General features: G+C 49.7%; 8 protein-coding genes across 8 annotated transcripts; 6 read left to right on the top strand and 2 right to left on the bottom strand.

Annotated features, from left to right (window-relative positions):
- Window positions 1–189: 189 nt before the first annotated feature.
- On the top strand, window positions 190–1,639 carry EJ05DRAFT_474261 (aldo-keto reductase). Its single transcript, XM_033743573.1, has 2 exons — window positions 190–600; window positions 654–1,639. Exons 1-2 carry the CDS (start codon window positions 516–518, stop codon window positions 1,529–1,531), a joined length of 963 nt encoding a protein of 320 aa, XP_033602823.1. The 5' UTR covers window positions 190–515; the 3' UTR covers window positions 1,532–1,639.
- Window positions 1,640–1,855: 216 nt separating this feature from the next.
- EJ05DRAFT_498328 (uncharacterized protein) lies at window positions 1,856–3,546 on the top strand (the record flags this gene model as incomplete). The annotated part of the gene is made up of 2 exons (XM_033746668.1): window positions 1,856–1,900; window positions 1,951–3,546. 2 exons carry the CDS (start codon window positions 1,856–1,858, stop codon window positions 3,544–3,546), a joined length of 1,641 nt encoding a protein of 546 aa, XP_033602822.1.
- A 189-nt stretch (window positions 3,547–3,735) lies between these two features.
- Window positions 3,736–4,412, top strand: EJ05DRAFT_498327 (uncharacterized protein; the record flags this gene model as incomplete). Its single annotated transcript, XM_033746667.1, has 2 exons — window positions 3,736–3,926; window positions 4,043–4,412. The coding sequence occupies 2 exons, from the start codon at window positions 3,736–3,738 to the stop codon at window positions 4,410–4,412; spliced, it is 561 nt and encodes a 186-aa protein (XP_033602821.1).
- A 1,327-nt stretch (window positions 4,413–5,739) lies between these two features.
- EJ05DRAFT_282582 (uncharacterized protein) lies at window positions 5,740–7,179 on the bottom strand. The gene is made up of 3 exons (XM_033740450.1): window positions 7,044–7,179; window positions 6,168–6,994; window positions 5,740–6,102 (listed from the first exon to the last, which is right to left on the bottom strand). Exons 1-3 carry the CDS (start codon window positions 7,102–7,104, stop codon window positions 6,037–6,039), a joined length of 954 nt encoding a protein of 317 aa, XP_033602820.1. The 5' UTR covers window positions 7,105–7,179; the 3' UTR covers window positions 5,740–6,036.
- A 484-nt stretch (window positions 7,180–7,663) lies between these two features.
- On the top strand, window positions 7,664–9,363 carry EJ05DRAFT_282595 (NAD(P)-binding protein). Its single transcript, XM_033740451.1, has 3 exons — window positions 7,664–8,058; window positions 8,112–8,699; window positions 8,760–9,363. The coding sequence occupies exons 1-3, from the start codon at window positions 7,923–7,925 to the stop codon at window positions 9,050–9,052; spliced, it is 1,017 nt and encodes a 338-aa protein (XP_033602819.1). The 5' UTR covers window positions 7,664–7,922; the 3' UTR covers window positions 9,053–9,363.
- Window positions 9,364–9,856: 493 nt separating this feature from the next.
- On the top strand, window positions 9,857–10,227 carry EJ05DRAFT_282490 (uncharacterized protein). The gene has a single exon (XM_033740447.1). The coding sequence runs from the start codon at window positions 9,927–9,929 to the stop codon at window positions 10,188–10,190; it is 264 nt and encodes an 87-aa protein (XP_033602818.1). The 5' UTR covers window positions 9,857–9,926; the 3' UTR covers window positions 10,191–10,227.
- On the bottom strand, window positions 10,227–10,713 carry EJ05DRAFT_282545 (uncharacterized protein). Its single transcript, XM_033740449.1, has one exon. It carries the CDS (start codon window positions 10,573–10,575, stop codon window positions 10,264–10,266), a length of 312 nt encoding a protein of 103 aa, XP_033602817.1. The 5' UTR covers window positions 10,576–10,713; the 3' UTR covers window positions 10,227–10,263.
- Window positions 10,714–11,236: 523 nt separating this feature from the next.
- Window positions 11,237–13,611, top strand: EJ05DRAFT_282493 (kinase-like protein). The gene is made up of 6 exons (XM_033740448.1): window positions 11,237–11,480; window positions 11,598–11,720; window positions 11,823–11,934; window positions 11,983–12,187; window positions 12,236–12,391; window positions 12,445–13,611. Exons 1-6 carry the CDS (start codon window positions 11,438–11,440, stop codon window positions 13,501–13,503), a joined length of 1,698 nt encoding a protein of 565 aa, XP_033602816.1. The 5' UTR covers window positions 11,237–11,437; the 3' UTR covers window positions 13,504–13,611.
- Window positions 13,612–16,617: the final 3,006 nt, after the last annotated feature.

The raw sequence follows: 16,617 nt of genomic DNA, 5'->3' as shown, positions 1-16,617 counted from the left end.
TTCGCCATATGCGGTTAGCGACGGCGAGGGCTTTGGGTGTATTCGTTAAGTCCATAGCGGTCGGTTGAGTCTGACCAATGAGAAGTGAGGATTGTACTGATCGGGCTGTCCTGCTTAAGCATCTTTGCTCGGACCACGTCGATTGTAATGCCTTGTTGGGCAAAAGTGTCACAGTATGTAGTGTTTGTGGCTTGGTTGATGAGTAGGAGATCGACTGTTGCAGGAGCAGCCGTCGACATCATAGGTGTCGACGAGAGATATAAAAGTATGAGAGGACATCAGGTTGAATGGAAACAACATTCATCTTGAGACTTCTTGTTACCTACCTCCTGATCAACGACTGAAGCCTTCGGCCAATCGCACATACAACTGAAAACCATTCACAGACACACGCAATGGCACACCATGCACCACCAGTTCCGGACTCACTCCAGAAAAGTCTGGACGCAACTCGAGTCCAGTATGTCCAAGTTGGCAAGTCTGGGCTTCGTGTCTCTCGCCCCATCCTCGGAACGATGGGTATCGGCAGCAAACAATGGCTAAACTGGGTGATGGATGAGGAAGAGGGCCTCCAGGTCCTGAAGGCAGCTTACGACAGAGGTACGTTACAAATCAGCAAATGGTCTCGAAAGTACGTGGCTTACTTTTCACAGGTCTGACGACGTGGGACACGGCAAATGTCTACTCGAGCGGTATGAACGAAGCAGTCGTCGGCAAAGCGCTCAAAACGTTCGATATTCCGCGCTCCAAAGTGACCATCCTGGGCAAGATCATGGGAACTGTCCCAGAGACGCCGGACATCTTCAACTGGATGTACGAAGGACAGCTACAAGCAAGCAAAGACTACACCAACCAAGGCGGTCTCTCTCGCACCGCAATCTTCAACGCCGTTGACGCATCCCTCAAACGCCTCGGTACGACGTACATCGACCTGCTCCAGATCCACAGATACGACCCCACGGTCCAGCCCGAAGAGACCATGAAAGCGCTCCACGATCTTGTCCAGCTCGGCAAAGTGCGCTACATTGGTGCCAGCTCCATGTGGGCATATCAATTCGCACGCATGCAGTTCATTGCGGAGAAGAACGGATGGACCAAGTTCATCAGCATGCAGAACCGCTACAGTCTCCTGTACCGAGAGGAAGAGCGCGAGATGAACAAGTTCTGCAACGAGACCGGTGTCGGTATCCTGCCGTGGAGCCCGTTGTCCGGCGGTATGCTGGCGAAGCCGCTTGATGAAGAGTCAGGCAGAAGCGCACAGAACAAGGTGATGGGTGGTGGAGCGACTGATGCAGATGTGCAGATTGTGAAGAGGGTTCAGGAGGTTGCGGAAAAGAAGGGCTGGAAGATGAGTCAAGTTGGTCTTGCGTGGCACAAGGCAAAGGGTACAATCCCGATTGTCGGACTGTCTAGTACGAGGCAGGACCGCATGGATGAGGCCTGTGCCATAGGCAATCTGCAGCTGACTGATGACGAGGTCAGATATCTCGAAGAGCCATATGTTGCTAAGCCTATCGCTGGGCACTCTTGAGCCTGTCGCTGCCACCGCCGGGGTTGCCGGAACCTGATGGCGATGGTGTTATATGGACTTTTCCGGATGCCAGGAGTCGCCTCGAGCGTGTAGTAGACGGTTTTCTTATCGGAGGTATTCCATGATGTTTGAGGAGAAGATGACATAGATAGATGCAATGTATAGAATTAACGAACTACTGTGTACCCGATAGTAAGCTCCAAAGCTCGGACCAGGCAACCATGCTTAAGCATTGAGGCTTGTCATGACGATCCAACCCATCCACCACTCACAACATTCCCGTCTCGTGCCTTAGCCACTCCACTGCATCGGAATCACAATGTCATGGCGTCCCGTGGCTGTGGGACTTGTCGTAAACGTCGGGTGAAGGTAAGTTGTTTGATATATGGGGATGTCTCTATACTAAACTCATGACCCAGTGCGACGGCGCTCAGCCAATATGCAATCGATGTCAAAAGGCCAAAGTCAAGTGTGACGGTGTACAGAACAGCTTTCTGTTCTTGAATGAAAATGAATACGCTGTCGGGCGGCGGAAGCGGCCTCGTGGACCTAACGTCAAAGGCAGTTCCATTGTAGAGAAGCAAGTAGAACAGCAAGTCGAGCAGCCAAATTTAGGAAAGGATCTGGTGATCTTCGAGACCTCTTCTACGACGCCCGTCGACTCTGTTGTCATGGATCTTGACAACTATTCGATCCTACCGGCGTTGAATGTACCTCTAGAAGATCAAGCCATCGCCTACTTTTCGCGGCATCACGAGACTCCTCATGGCATGCCTGAAATGGTACAAGGTCATATGCGGTTTGCGTTCGCTGGGTGGATACTCTCGTCGAATGTTTCGATACTGGAACGAGCAGTATCTGCTGTTGCCCATGCTATATTTGGAAGAGCTCGCCAGAATCAAGCTGCTCTATCTGCCGGCATGGCATTCTACGCGGAGGCGTTGGCCAGGACCAATACCGCGCTCCGAAGTCCGCAGGACGCCACGAATGATGATGTAGTACTCTCCGCCATGTTGTTGTCCTTCTACGAGAACTGTATGATGGACAGGAAGCAAGCACTGCTTGAAGACAATATTCGCAGATTAGCCAGTAGAAGCTTCGCCCATCACGACGGTGCCATTTCTTTACTGAAGCTGCGACGGCAGCACAGTGATCGTACGAGCGTCAGCCTCCAGATTGACAAGCTTGTGCGTCGACAACTCCTGCGGACACTGCTTCTCAGAAGCATGCCCGTTCCAATGTTATTGCGAGATGGGGCTCAATTTGGCGAAGAGGGCATTGCCCTGGAATTTGACCGTTGTCTTGTCATTGCCGCAAAGCTCAGAAGCCAGAACCTGGCGTTGAATCTCGACTCTACCAAGCCTGCCTTGTCGGACAGCTGCGAAAAGATGGACAGCATCCGCGTTCTCCTGAGTGAAGCTCAGGCTCTTGAAGATACGTTGGCCATGTGGGCGTTGGATCTGCCCATGGAGAACTGGTACAGCACATATGCAACAGAGCACGATGGACAGGCCGAGACCAAAGACCGCATCTTTGGCGACATGGCCCATATATACCCAACAGTCGGTCACGCAGGCATGTGGAATCGGTACCGCGTCATACGGCTCATCACAAACGACATCATGATCAAAGTGCTCTCTGCACTCTCTCGATCCCAGGGCTTCGATCAACATGATCTAGTCAAGACCATCAATTCCCGGATCAGTCGCCTTTATGAAGAACTCTGCCTTAGCGTACCCTACATGCTCGGTCTTATCGGCTCGCGGCCTGTCGCCACAGACATGCCACTCATGGCCAAAGCACCTACGTCTTTCAAGGAAGCAGTCACAGTGACAAACGCGAGCCTTCTTTGCTGGCCACTGGCAATGCTCGTGACCGCGACGTATGTCCCAAAGCGTTTCGACAAATACTTGACGGATCGTCTACTTGACTGTAGTATTATCATTGATGACGGTGTCCTTGAGAGAATCGCTGTGAGCACAAGGCAACCCCGGCCTGCACTGAGTGCGACTTGATCATGGGATATCACCCAGCAACACATACGATCTATCTAGACACGAATAAAGAGACTAAGACCTCGATACAAAGCGAAAAATGTTCGACATGGTTATGTACATCTGGGAAACTTACACCGAGACCTAGAGCCCTACGGCCATAGTACCCACAATTTCCAGGTCTATATCACCATCCAAACTCCTCCGACCATGCGACACCAGAGCCATTCTGGAGAAACGCCGTCAATAACGCCCTACACCAAAGTCAGTCAAAGCTTCCTCTCAAGCAGATCATCTCCTAGACTACTCACACCTCAGAGCGCAGATCTCCATGCACAACCCAATATGTCCAATTACCAGAGAAAATACTCCATCCTACCATACAGTCAGAGCATTAACAAGTAAGGCCTTCCAGGAGTACACACTCACCACGCTTCCAAAAATAGGCTCGTTTGGCTTCCCAATGCTCGAGCTCTCGACCACCACACCTCTGGCTTCTCCACCAACCAGCGCGTAGCAAAAATCGGAAACCGTTGCGAAGTGATGGATACCAGACACAGTCAGTCGAGTTCTCTCAGATGAGCAATATTCGACACTGCCGTATCTGTCAGGATACTCCCGACTTATTGTTCATCGGTGGAGCATCCGATGCAGCACTCGCCGCTCCTGGTCGCAAGCACGTCGCCAGTGCCAGCCAGATATACCACGTTCCTGGTTTTATGTCTTGGGGACTGGGCGGGGAGGGCGCTGTCGCAAAGGTTGAAGAACAGTCCGCAGAGATAGACGCAAAGATGAACGAGGACGAGGATGACCTACAGACAGCATTAGAAAAAGCAGCAGCTGTACCCACGAGAGCATGCCATCGTATTATATTACAATATAATTAGCAACAACAACAGCCACGATCCCAGCAGCAAGTCCGAGGTTTCCAAAGCACGCAACCCACCCTCATCACACGTCTCTCACCTCACCTCACCTCATCTTCCCACCTCCTCCCCACCTGACGATGCCACAAACCGCACCAAAACACACAAAACTCGAACACAAATAAAAAGGTGGTATATATATATATATATATACTCCTGTCATCCCACACACACACGCGCCACAGGACTTGAAGCCTAGAGAACAGAACTACCAGTAATTACGCTAACCCCCTTACCTACTACCTCTAATACAAACCTCGTACAAAACTCAGTAGAATATTGATATACTCTATTAAGTAGACGTCATATCTGCCTGCCTGCCTGACTAACTAACCCACACATCTCACGATTCTCACTGCAATATATGTATATATATATACCAGCGCACCACCCACCACTGCACACATATCAATGCTCAAAGTCGACCAAAGACGATATGCTCTCAGAGTTTGGTCTCATATATATATATATATATACATCGCTACAAGTTTTGCATTCTATCCCATCATGCCCCCAATACATACCTTTACTACTCCCCTTCCCCGCTCTACCCCCACCCCCCGTCGTTGACACGATAAAATCAGCTGTATATAACGCAAGACGTGTGATTATGTATGCCAAATTACTTGCTTGTTTTCAAATGAGCACGCTGCTCTGGCCTACTACTCTGATAATCCCGTGATACTCATACTCAATTATTGTAGGTTTTATAGCGGCCGCTGCATCTTATACCGACGACAATGCAACGCCCTGATGACGAGACGTCCAAGAAGACGTCAGTGGTACCGGGTGTTGAGAAATGGGCAGATCTTTCATATTCATCACGGTACCTAAGATGGACCAATGTTTGTACAACCATGTAAGCGGATATTGTTTTTTGAGTCGAAAATAATCTGCTAGACCAGTCACACAGGTGACGCACAAGTTCTCCTGCCGTACAACTGTGGCGCGAGGGGAATGTGGTGTTCGAATTGGGGTGATTAATTACCATCCGATATTCCTGCTGCGGGTCGATCAAGGATGAAGGCTGTGGGAACTTCGGTCGATTTGACGTGACAAAGTTGATTGGCGTATCTATCTAGTCTATATACCAACTATATGACCACAGCACTAGGCTTGTATATATAGTTGATATTTAGACTACTTAGATACGTCAATCAACTTTACCACATCAAATCTACCGAAGTTCCCACAAAGCACGTGTGTCGACATCACGTGGGTGTGTCATAGATGCTCTGTTGGTAGATTTAGACGTGGCAAAGTTGATTAACGGTCCTATCTAGTCTAGCTACACTCTATGTATATAAGCCTAGCGCTTAAAAAGATCTAAATAATAGGGATGAAATCCCACATCGGGATTTCTAGTATGTCATCCCCATTACTCAAATCTTATCGAGTGCTAGGCTTATATATATATAGAGCGTAGCTAGACGAGTTAAGACCGTCAAGCAACTTTGTCACGTCTAATCTACCATATTCCCACAGAGCTTTACAGTTGTATATGCTCGTCTGCCCAATCGTAGGAGACTACTGAATCTCACCATTCAATTGCCAAAGCGGAATATGTAGGCTGGTTTTGAGAATTTCACTGATGCTCGTCATATGTAATCTCGATGCTGGCTTCCTTGATGTGATTGATCCAGCCAGGATACTGCAGATTGTCAGCTTGTGCTATAGAGCGTGGATGAGGGAAGAGAGGGATTAAAAGCAACGTACCAAAGCACGAGCCCACAAGGCAATTCGATCACCTTCTCTTAGGATGTCAAAGAAGCCCTGGCCATTCCCTCTTCCGTTAAAGTCATTAGTACTTGGGTCAATAATCTCGACTTCTTGCCCTTTCTCCCATGTAATCTCGTGTTCCACATCCGACCTAGTGGCACTCAAATTGTTTTGTACGCGCCAAGATATGGCATTGCCATCCTCATCGAGAATGAAATCCCAACCATAGGACTGGATACTTTCTGCTGCATCCCCGGGATTTTTCCAAGATGGCAAGGGCTGGCGGGGAAATTGTCTTTCCAGCGGTTGGTAGTTTATTCCAACACTCCCGGGACCCGTATCAGTGTCAGACCGAGGGCGAAGAATAGTCGCTTCGAACCAGGTATGCCCATTATACGTTCCTGCAAGACCAGGCTCGCTGCAGTAGCCCTGGTCATGACTTGATATCCGGTACGTTATCTTCTTGGGAACATGTGTGATTCCAGCTCTCTTGAGCCCAACCGGGATGACAGGAGACGTCAGGTACAGAGCTGCGCCTTCGTTACCGCTACGGGAAACGTGGGAGTATAGTGCCACTTTCTCGTTTCGGTGAGCTATAAGGAGGGGGCGATAGTCTGCTTCGTCAAGGATGGAGAGTACGAGTTCGGTGGGGAGTGACAGGTGCTTGAGGTATGCACGGACGAGGCGGACGTCGCTTGGAGACGGACCGGACGCGTAGTCGTCGCTGGTGGATGGTGCGGTCTGTAAATTGCGAGGCCCGTTATTTTGTAGATTCACGAAACGAGGGCCACGACGCATAATGTGGGTTTGTGTGTATAGTTGAGCTATACTAAGTGTTAGCAGATTCGCTACGTCAACGGTGCTGATGCCTACCGGCGAAGCGTATGAGAACAGCGATGCTGAGTGTGAACAGAATGACAGAGAAGGATATCATCGAGAGAGCATGATTGAAGTAGGAAACACGATAAATGCTTACACCTGTTCACATAGATGCTGCCGCCTATCTACTGAATACGGTGGTCGCGCATGAAATGACGCAGAGTGGACTGTCCTTTCACGGGTGCAGTGGGGTCAATACCTGTTATTGGGCGTGGGGTTAGGCCGGAGATATCCGTGCTCAGATATTCTCAAACTAGACCCGATGCGGTGGAGCGTCCCCTGTTGATCTGTGAAATGTGCATGTTGGCGATGCATCGAGTCAGCAACAGTAGACTCGACTACGCTCCTCTATAATACACTGCCGAGACCACAGGTCATTGCTATCTCTTCGACTGATGAACAACACAAAGACTGCACATGTGAAATCAGGAGGCCGCTTCGCACAGACGCACTGCACCGTTGCTTAGGGGTCACTAAGGAAAGGGTCACAGGGACGCCTTACGACAACGGCTTGGTAGCTACAATACCTAGCGTGAGCGCGAACGCGAGCACGACCCGGAGCGTGTGCTTGCCGGCGCCATAGATTGTAGGACTGTTGGAGGCAGAGATGATGCAAGTATAGACGAAAACTTGGACGAGCCCAACCGGTGGCTCTATTCTACCACGTATTACTTTGTCTAGGCCGGGCGTAGCGTGCAGCGGCCGTCTGCGATGTATATAAAGCGATGCTGTTCCTATTGAGTGTATTGTAGCTTTCGTTGATTTGAACAAGACTAGAACGTTTGAGTCTGCGCGCTCCTCAGGAGAATCCCCATCTCGTGCAACAGCGACGTCGCCACGGCGTTCAGGACAGGTCACTACATATGAGCAACCATGTCTTTGACGGACGGTGAGAAGGCGGCTGCCGCGTCCACCTGGCGTGAGAAGGATTTGAAAGGTCGCTTCAATTGGGAAACTACGTCAGATGAGATAGCGAATGTTTTCGCAGATCGTATCAAAGATAAAGTAGGCATGTGTAGACTCACAATTTACTTCACGATGGTGGCTACTAACTTGTATCAGTTGTAATAACCGGTATTGGGCCTGGTGGAATTGGTGCCGACGCTGCTCGAGCAATATTCAAAAAGTCCCCAAAGTTATTGGTTCTCGCAAGTCGAACGCATTCGAACATACAGGCCGTCATCCAAGAACTAGAGCCCCTGGGACAGACGGACAGTATCAGAGCACTGCAACTCGACTTGGCAAGTCAAAAAATGGTTCGTAAGGCCGCAGCTGAGCTGCTCGATATGACGCCGGTTGTCGATGCGCTCATCAACAATGCGGCAGTCATGGCTACTCCCACATTCCAGACAACTGAGGATGGTCACGAGTTGCAGTTCGGTGTCAATCATCTAGGCCACTTTACGTTTACGAATCTGATCATGCCGGCCTTGCTTAAGTCGAATGGAGGTGCTTCAGTAGTTAACGTCAGCAGTGCCGGTTCTCGTGCAGGAGGGGTACGATTTGAGGATCCAAATTTCGGTATGGGCAAGGAGTACGAGAAATTTCTCGCATATGGACAATCAAAATCTGCGAATCTCCTCTTTTCAGTCGCGTTGGCGAGGAAGTACGGCAAAGTGGGCCTTCGCTCGTTTGGTGTCGACCCAGGAGGTGAGAATGTCGCATGCTCAAGGTTCTAAGTGTGCTTTCTTCGCTGACTTTGTTGTTGAGGTTGTGGTGGAACAAGACTTGCAAGAGAAATATCATTACAAGAAATGATAGATCGTGGATGGCTCATGCCAAATGGAAGCCCGAACCCGGACTGGGTTCCTCCCAAAAGCGTACAGCAAGGTTCAGCCAGCTATCTTTTGGGTGCGTTTGATCCAAGCCTTGCGGATAGCAATGGTGCTGTGCTCGCAGCATGTAATGTCGATTCGTCGTTTCCACCCCATGCCGTGGACCCCACATTTGCGGAGAGGCTCTGGACGTTGAGCGAGAATCTGGTCGGAGAAAAGTTTGATTGATGGGAAGGCTGATTCATTATAAGCCACATGGGAGTGCACATCAGCCCAACGATTTCTCCGACGCAAAGTCGGTGTATCGTGGGGAAATAAATCTGGCCATGAGGTTCTAAGCAGTACCGATGCCGACTCAAGGAAGAATCTAGATGCCGACGACAGTGTGACAATGATTCGAGTTTGAGACGCCATGGAGCAGAGTACAATGACATTGGCACATCAAGGTTTATCCTAGAGATCCTTGAGTTTGCCTAACGTATATAGGGCGTGACAGTTGAGGGTTCTAGACGCAGCAGTTAGCTCGTAAGCTCAGACTTGGACCTTAGTAGCTATAGTGAATTTCAGCTTGAGGCGCCAAGCATGAGTGCACATGTAGCTCAGGCCTGTTAGCCGAACGCAGTCATAATAATTTCGATCAGACGAGGATCAAGGATACGATAGGCCGTAGAACAGGCGATCAGTACGTCTGCTGGATGTTCTGGGTCCTTTAGGAGGCTTGTTCACTCGAGGCACAGTGAGTTGTGGGAGCCGAAACTCTATTCTTGCGCTTTGTTCATGTGATGGCTAACAGAGGATTTGTCGTGACTCGCGAAAGAGCGAGCTTTGACTATAGCAGCCAGGTCGCATCTATAGTGCAGTCGTATTGATATGCAAGTTGTTAAGATTGTCAGACGGAGTAACGAATAGCTGCGAATGAAGGCTGGCAAAAGTGACTGTAATAATAATCAACCTGGACCGTGGCGACGTCAGACACGAAACAGCGGTGGGCTTGCAAATGCATGTCGCAAGCTTCACTTTCTCCTATTTTGACAGAAAAGGAGACTAAACCCAGACAAAACACAGAACGTGACCGACGCGTGACTCTAGCTCAAGACGTCCGATGAGCGCCATGTCGCTATTTTTAACCACTTCAATTTCTCAGAGATCCTGCGTCAGCGCAGACCCATTGCTTTGCGAAGATGAAACTTCCGCATTGCGCATACGTCCGAGGCCGACAAGAGTTAGGACACGTGGGAACGCGCATCATACGGCCAATGCTCTTGTCGGCATCAGGGGTTTGTTTTCGCAGGGCCTGCACAAGGGGGAGAGTGGTGGCGATGACAATCGACAAGGTTTGCGGCGTCATGCCGCCAACACTGTGTGAATCGAATGCTTCAGACTCGCGAGCAAGCCGGACAACGACAAACGACTGTTTGATGAACGATACTTTGAAGCACCTACTTGGGATCCGGCAGTGGACAAGCCTTTCTTTTTAATTCCAACAACGCGTGAAGAAGGGGAAACAGATTAGCGGGGTGGAAGCATTTGCGCAGCTTGGCGACTGATGCATGATGCGGTATGCATGCAGCAAGCCGGAGTTCCCCTTGGAATGACCGCAGTGACAGGCCAACAGACCAGCGGTAAGGGGAGGGAGGGCCACGAGAGAAAGGGGTAGGCGATTGTGGTTCTATTCGGCACGTTGCAGAAGAATTTCCAGAGAACTGTTGAACATGGTAGTAATCCGTAATTTGTTCACGTAGGGCCGCCATATAGGGCAGAAAGATGGTGGCGGGAGAGAGAGAGAGAGTGTGTGTGTGTGTGGTAGTGTAAGGCGTTTTGGTAGTGTGGATTGGGGTGGATTGTGTGTGGAGAAAGGCGATAGGAGAGCGACCAGCCAACCTTATAGCGCTGGTGGAAGCTTGTTGGCGGCTTTCGAGAACATTTCCGCGACTTATTTTGCGTGTTAGCGGGCACTAGGCCAGCTAAAAATGCTAAATTCGCAGCCTGACTATTACTGACTTCCACTGACTACCACTGTCTGACCCCATGGCCAGGGCTCAATTGTTATTATTACCACCCTCTGGCCCCTCACTCACTCACTCACTCACTCACTCACTCACTTACTTACTCATTCGCGCACCTGGCACCACTCACTTAAGGCTGTCACTCTGTCACTCACTCACTCTCTCTCTCTCTCTCTCCCTATACCTGCTCTACCCACCCATCTAATTACCTACCGCTATCCAGCTTCAGCCTCCTCTGCTATCAACTCGCTCCTCTTTCACTCTCCCACTATACTCGGGCTTCCTTCAACGCCCTTAATTACCATTCCTATTCCTTTCGCCCAGATCCAGCATAGAAGAAGCCTTCGTCTAATTCCCTTCTATCTTCCGCACACGCATCGTTCGATACGGTCCTATCCCTCCTCGTCTGTACACCCGTCTGATTGATCGCCAATCTACCGATATCTCGCCTTGTCCTTCCCACCCTGTTCGATCCTCAACGTCACTCCTCGCTTCCGGCACATATCTCTTTCCACGACTCCAGCTTGGTGTCGTTGATCAGAATACTCGGCTTGGCATTCATGTCAATCTAAATACACTTGAACCAATCTATTTCAGTAGATACGCAATGGGTAATTCCAACGGGAAGCCCGTGGTCTTCACAGATGAAGGTATGTCCGCCACAAGTCCATGCACAATCCATCCCATCCTTTGCTGCCTCTGCTTCGCTCTTCCTTCTACCAGAAGTCATCCTTGGGAACGCTTGCTAACCCTCCTTCTCTCCACAGTGAACTTGAACCACTTTCGTCTTCTCCGCGTCGTCGGAAAAGGTGCTTTTGGTAAAGTCCGTATCGTAGAACGCAAAGATACTGGTCTCACATTCGCTCTCAAATACATTCGTAAAGATGAAGGTCAGTCCTTCCTGCACTCCTTACCGTGCCTTTCGGACGGGAGTTGCTGCCAGAGCCCGCTATGAAGCAAAAGAATACATAGAAGCTAACGGAGTGGAACAGTTGTACGGTCTGAGAGCGTACGGAACATAATACGAGAGAGACGGATGCTGGAACACCTCAATCATCCGTTCCTGTGTAATTTGCGCTACAGTTTCCAGGACATCGAGTACTTGTATGGCACTAACACCGATTCCAGAATGTCAACTAACAAAGTCTCCAGGTATATTGTAGTCGATCTGATGAATGGCGGTGATTTGCGATTTCATATTTCACGAAAAACATTCACTGAAGATGCCGTACGATTTTGGATAGCTGAGCTTGGATGTGCTATTCGTTACATTCATAAGCAAGGCATAGTGCATCGCGATATCAAGCCTGACAATGTACTATTGGATTCTGATGGACATGTGCATCTGGCAGACTTCGTGCGTTCCACTTTTCCATTGAATACACACCATGCTAACACAAATTAGAATGTTGCATCCGACTTCACACCTGCCAAACCACTCACAAGCAAGTCTGGTACTCTTGCATACCTTGCTCCAGAAGTGTACCAAGGAAAGGGCTACTCCTGCGAGGTAGATTGGTGGTCTTTGGGTGTGCTCTTTTACGAGTGCATATACAATAAGGTTCGTCAGTTGTGCTCATCATGAAGTCATGTGCTAACATACTCCCTCTGAAGCGCCCGTTCGAAGCATGTAACCACGAACAATTATCTGCCAAAATTCAAAAGGGCGAGCCAACCTACCCGGTCACAAATCCTCCTGTATCCATGCCATGCTTGCATGCGATCAGCTCCTTGCTGGAGAAAGACCGCAAGAAGCGCATAGGAGCTATCAGCTTTGAAAGTTTTGCTGACAATCCCTTCTTCCGGGAGTTGGACTTTGACGCTCTGGAGCGCAAAGAATACGAACCAGTGTTTCTCCCGTCTAGCGAAAAGACTAATTTCGACGCTACATATGATCTAGAAGAGCTGCTCCTGGAGGAAGCCCCTCTAGAAGCACGCGCCCGGAGACAAAAGCCCAGAGAGCAACTCAAAGATGATGCCACGGCACAAGAAATTCGAGCCGAAGAGCTGCACAAAATGATTGAATCATTATTTGAACCTTTCAACTATACAACCGTGGGTGCAGATCGTGCACCAGTCGTTGTGGAAGGCAATGGAAGCGGGAACGGCAGCGGCAACCATAGTAACCCACCGACTCAGGTACCATCGCCTGTGCATGAGTATTCTGCATCCAAGACGTCAGAAGGCTCCGAAAGACTTCGTCCTACCTCGTCCCATAAGGACCGCGCGCGCACGCAAAGCCCCAATGGTTCGCCTCCAATTCCAACACACGGCCATCTCTCTAGTGGTTCGCCAACCTCGCAAAGATCGACTCGAGGCAGATCGGACTATGCACGTGATCGAGAAGAAAAGAGGGACTATTTCCCGGATAAAGCTGCAGAGAAGTCGCAACAATTATACTCAAGACCCATCAATAGACAGCGTGGCAGCACGCGTAGTACATCAATGGGTGGAGGAGTGCAAGTCGTCCTCAACGAGACAGGTTCATGGTCTGAGATGGCTAACCAGAGTAGTGCCATGATCTCTCCAAAGAATGAGGCCTCGACTGATCAACGACCGACTGGTATGCTCGGATTTCTCAACCGGAAAAAGGGGCGGGAACGGAGCCCCAAAGCTCGGGAGCGAGGTGTACTTGGGAAAGAGGGTGCACGAGTCATCATCAGCAACACTTGAGGGGATTGTAGTTGCTGTTGCTCAGTACCTGGAACGCCAGTAAACGATTTCCTGACAGCATTTGCACACGAGCGGGATCATGCATTCTACGATCGAAAGAGACACGCGCGCCAGCATCAGCACACCATGTTGATCATCGGCGGCTTTACGAACGGAGCCTATCACTGTTTATTATATCCAAAGCGGGGCGTTCATGGCGATTGTATATTGGAAACATGCGTCGGCAAGCTTCGTTACCGTTGTCCTTGCGCGCCGTACTGCTCAGCTCATCTCTTTTATTTTATTTTATAATAGGCCAATTGTCTCACGGCATGCAGGATGATGGCGGCGCATGGTTCGATATATACCCCACCGGCGCAAGCGACTTGCGTACATGTAGCTCAGAAGTCATACAACTATACCATAGCACCCAGGCAGGCCCAGGCCCACAAAGAATTGTATAATCTTACTTTACAGACTCAATACTAGTACTAGTACTCTTTCACCAGTACACTACACTACGATCGGGTGACATTTGCTATCTTCCCTGCCAACTGCGTCATTTAGCTACACAGCAAGGCAAGGCATCATCATTATTATGCACGTGCAAGGTCAGCACCAATCCCCACTGTCCAATTACTCAAAACAGGTCTTCCAGCAATCACAGCCCTTTTGGTGGTTTGTGGGACAACCGACCGACAACCGCACACGCATGCACACAGACACATACCTGAGCGGGAGGAGGAAGAAACGGCGCCTTGTCAAACCGGCAAAGAGCATTAATTACCAATGACTGCAGCCGTCATGATTGGGATTGGGGAATTGGGGGCGGTAAGGCGGTAATAGAGCGGTATTAGAGCGTCAGCAAAGCACGTGCGGGGACCTGGGTGATCATTCATGGGGCGGCTTTTTGATGATGATGATGCTGGATGGATCCTGGATGGATGTTGTTGGCAGGGCAGGGCAGGATTGATATACGGCCGTAAGGCTGGCAGGCAATAATAGCCCTACCGTCTAAGCTGGCTATTTTTCGCTTCCTCTCAGAGGGATTATACTGCTTGTGTTGGTAGCCAATGGGGGATTGCTGGGTGGATTGCTTAGCTCGACCGACTGAAAGCTGACGTTTTAACTACGGATTGTCCTATTTTCGCCATGGATACTCGAGTGTTGTGGTTTACTTGTTCATCATTGTCGTCATCGTCATCATCATCATCATGAACAGACAGCAGCAGCATCATCATCATCAACACACACGAGAAAAAACCCCACAATTCTCGTACAAAATGCCAGATTCAGATTCAGATCCAGATCCAGATCCACGAACGGCAGGCACGCGGCGAGAAAAAAAAAGCAAAAGCAAAACACGAAACCTAAAAGTCCTAAAACAAGGGCACAACACGAGCAAACACGAGTCATGGATGCCCGTCCGTCACACAGAATCTAAGATCTCACAGATGAGATGGATGCCGATTGTATCACCCACACAACGCACACACACACCACGACCCATGAATACACAAGCCAACGCCTCACGCCTACATACAACAGTACATACTGTACCTCCATGCCCTCGCACGACTTCTAACCCCTTCCCTAGCTAACCCAACACCCCAGGCAGTCCCCCCTGTTCGTTTCTCGCTTGACACTCTCACTCTCACTCTCACTCTCACTCTCACCCTCTTCTAGCCAGACCATGCATGCATACATGCATACATGCACATTATTCTTCTTTCGTTTTTCTTCCCTTCTTTCAGCCCTAAGGTCTAACACCCACACTCCGATCTACGTAGCAAGCCACTAGAAGCCACAACCACATCCACCAGAAGCCACGAACGTAGAAAAGTCCCGGCGGGTGGGGGGGGGAGGGAGCCCCACTGCGCTACGCTGGATGGGGGACTTGGAATATGGCTGTGGCTGGATACGAGGTTGAGAGGCTGCTGGGCATGTGCGCGGGGGGAGGGAGGGAGGTAGATATGTGTGTTTTGCGGCGTGTGTGGGTTTTGTGTGTGTTGAGGGTGTTTGGAGGTTATAGTGCATGGTCAATTAATATTGTTGTTATTGTTATTGTTGTTCTCATCATCATGCCGGGTATTCTGCGGCTGAGCATGTACGCATGTATGTATGTATGTATGTATGTATGTAGCATACGGCACGGCATATAATTAGCACAATTATCCGAAACGCGACAAAAGGAGCATGCATGCGACAATCTAGCAAACCACGAGCATTGAGAGAAGAAAAAAAAAGGATATATATTGCTGTAACTCCTCCACTCCTCTCTCTCCTCTCCTCTCCCCTGAGGACCCGATCGAGTGGTTACGTATGCATGCATGTTCCCGCCCGGCTTTCTCCGTTCTCCGTTGGGAAAGGAAAAAAAAGAGTGTTTCTTTGGTTGTTTACGTGGGTCTTTGGCGGGGCGGTGGGGATGTCGTGGATGGATGGATGGCATTGTGGATAGAGGGATGAGAGGATAGGAGAGGTTTGATGATGATGCTGTCTGTGAGTTGCTGTGCGTGAGGGATGGAAGGAGGGAGGGAGTTAGTGAGTGAGTTACGGTACGTAGGGTGGGGCCGGGAGATTTAGACCCAGATTTTTAGGTTCGGATTTCAGACCGCGTGTGGGGACTTTTTTTGGGTTAGACTCGACCGGGATATGGAATCTGTAATTGTATGTACCATTGTTTTGTGGAGGAGAAGGAGGAGAAGGAGATTTAGGGAAGTGATTATTATGGTTTATGAGTATTTGTTATTATCGCGTGCTGCGTGCGTATCACCACGGTAAAGGGGCTGACAGAAGCGAAGATTGGCGAGACGGACGGGACGGGATTGTATCGGAGTTCACGCATGTTTCAGGATCTCTTTCGAGGTCTGGTTTCAGAGTATCGCAACTACACTGGGGCTGGTGTGGCGCGTCGTGCGACGAAGGATCGGTAGGGGGCATTTGTATGTACATCTACATCATAATATATCGCTTCGGTAGCGCCGTAGCGGGTGGTGGAGGATTCCCCGGCTTCTATATTTAGCAATGTAGGATCTGGGCTTGACTAGGACACCGATTTTGTCGACTGGTGTTGAGATGTGTGTGTTATGAAAAGCGTGGGTTCTGCTCGTTAGGTTCCGGTGATTTTTGTCTTTT

Source organism: Pseudovirgaria hyperparasitica (genome assembly GCF_010093815.1).
Source record: "Pseudovirgaria hyperparasitica strain CBS 121739 unplaced genomic scaffold EJ05scaffold_4, whole genome shotgun sequence".
Classification (NCBI taxonomy): Eukaryota; Fungi; Ascomycota; class Dothideomycetes; order Acrospermales; family Acrospermaceae; genus Pseudovirgaria; species Pseudovirgaria hyperparasitica.
The sequence above is the reverse complement of the archived record's forward strand: the minus strand, read 5'-3'. Positions and strand labels throughout refer to the sequence as shown.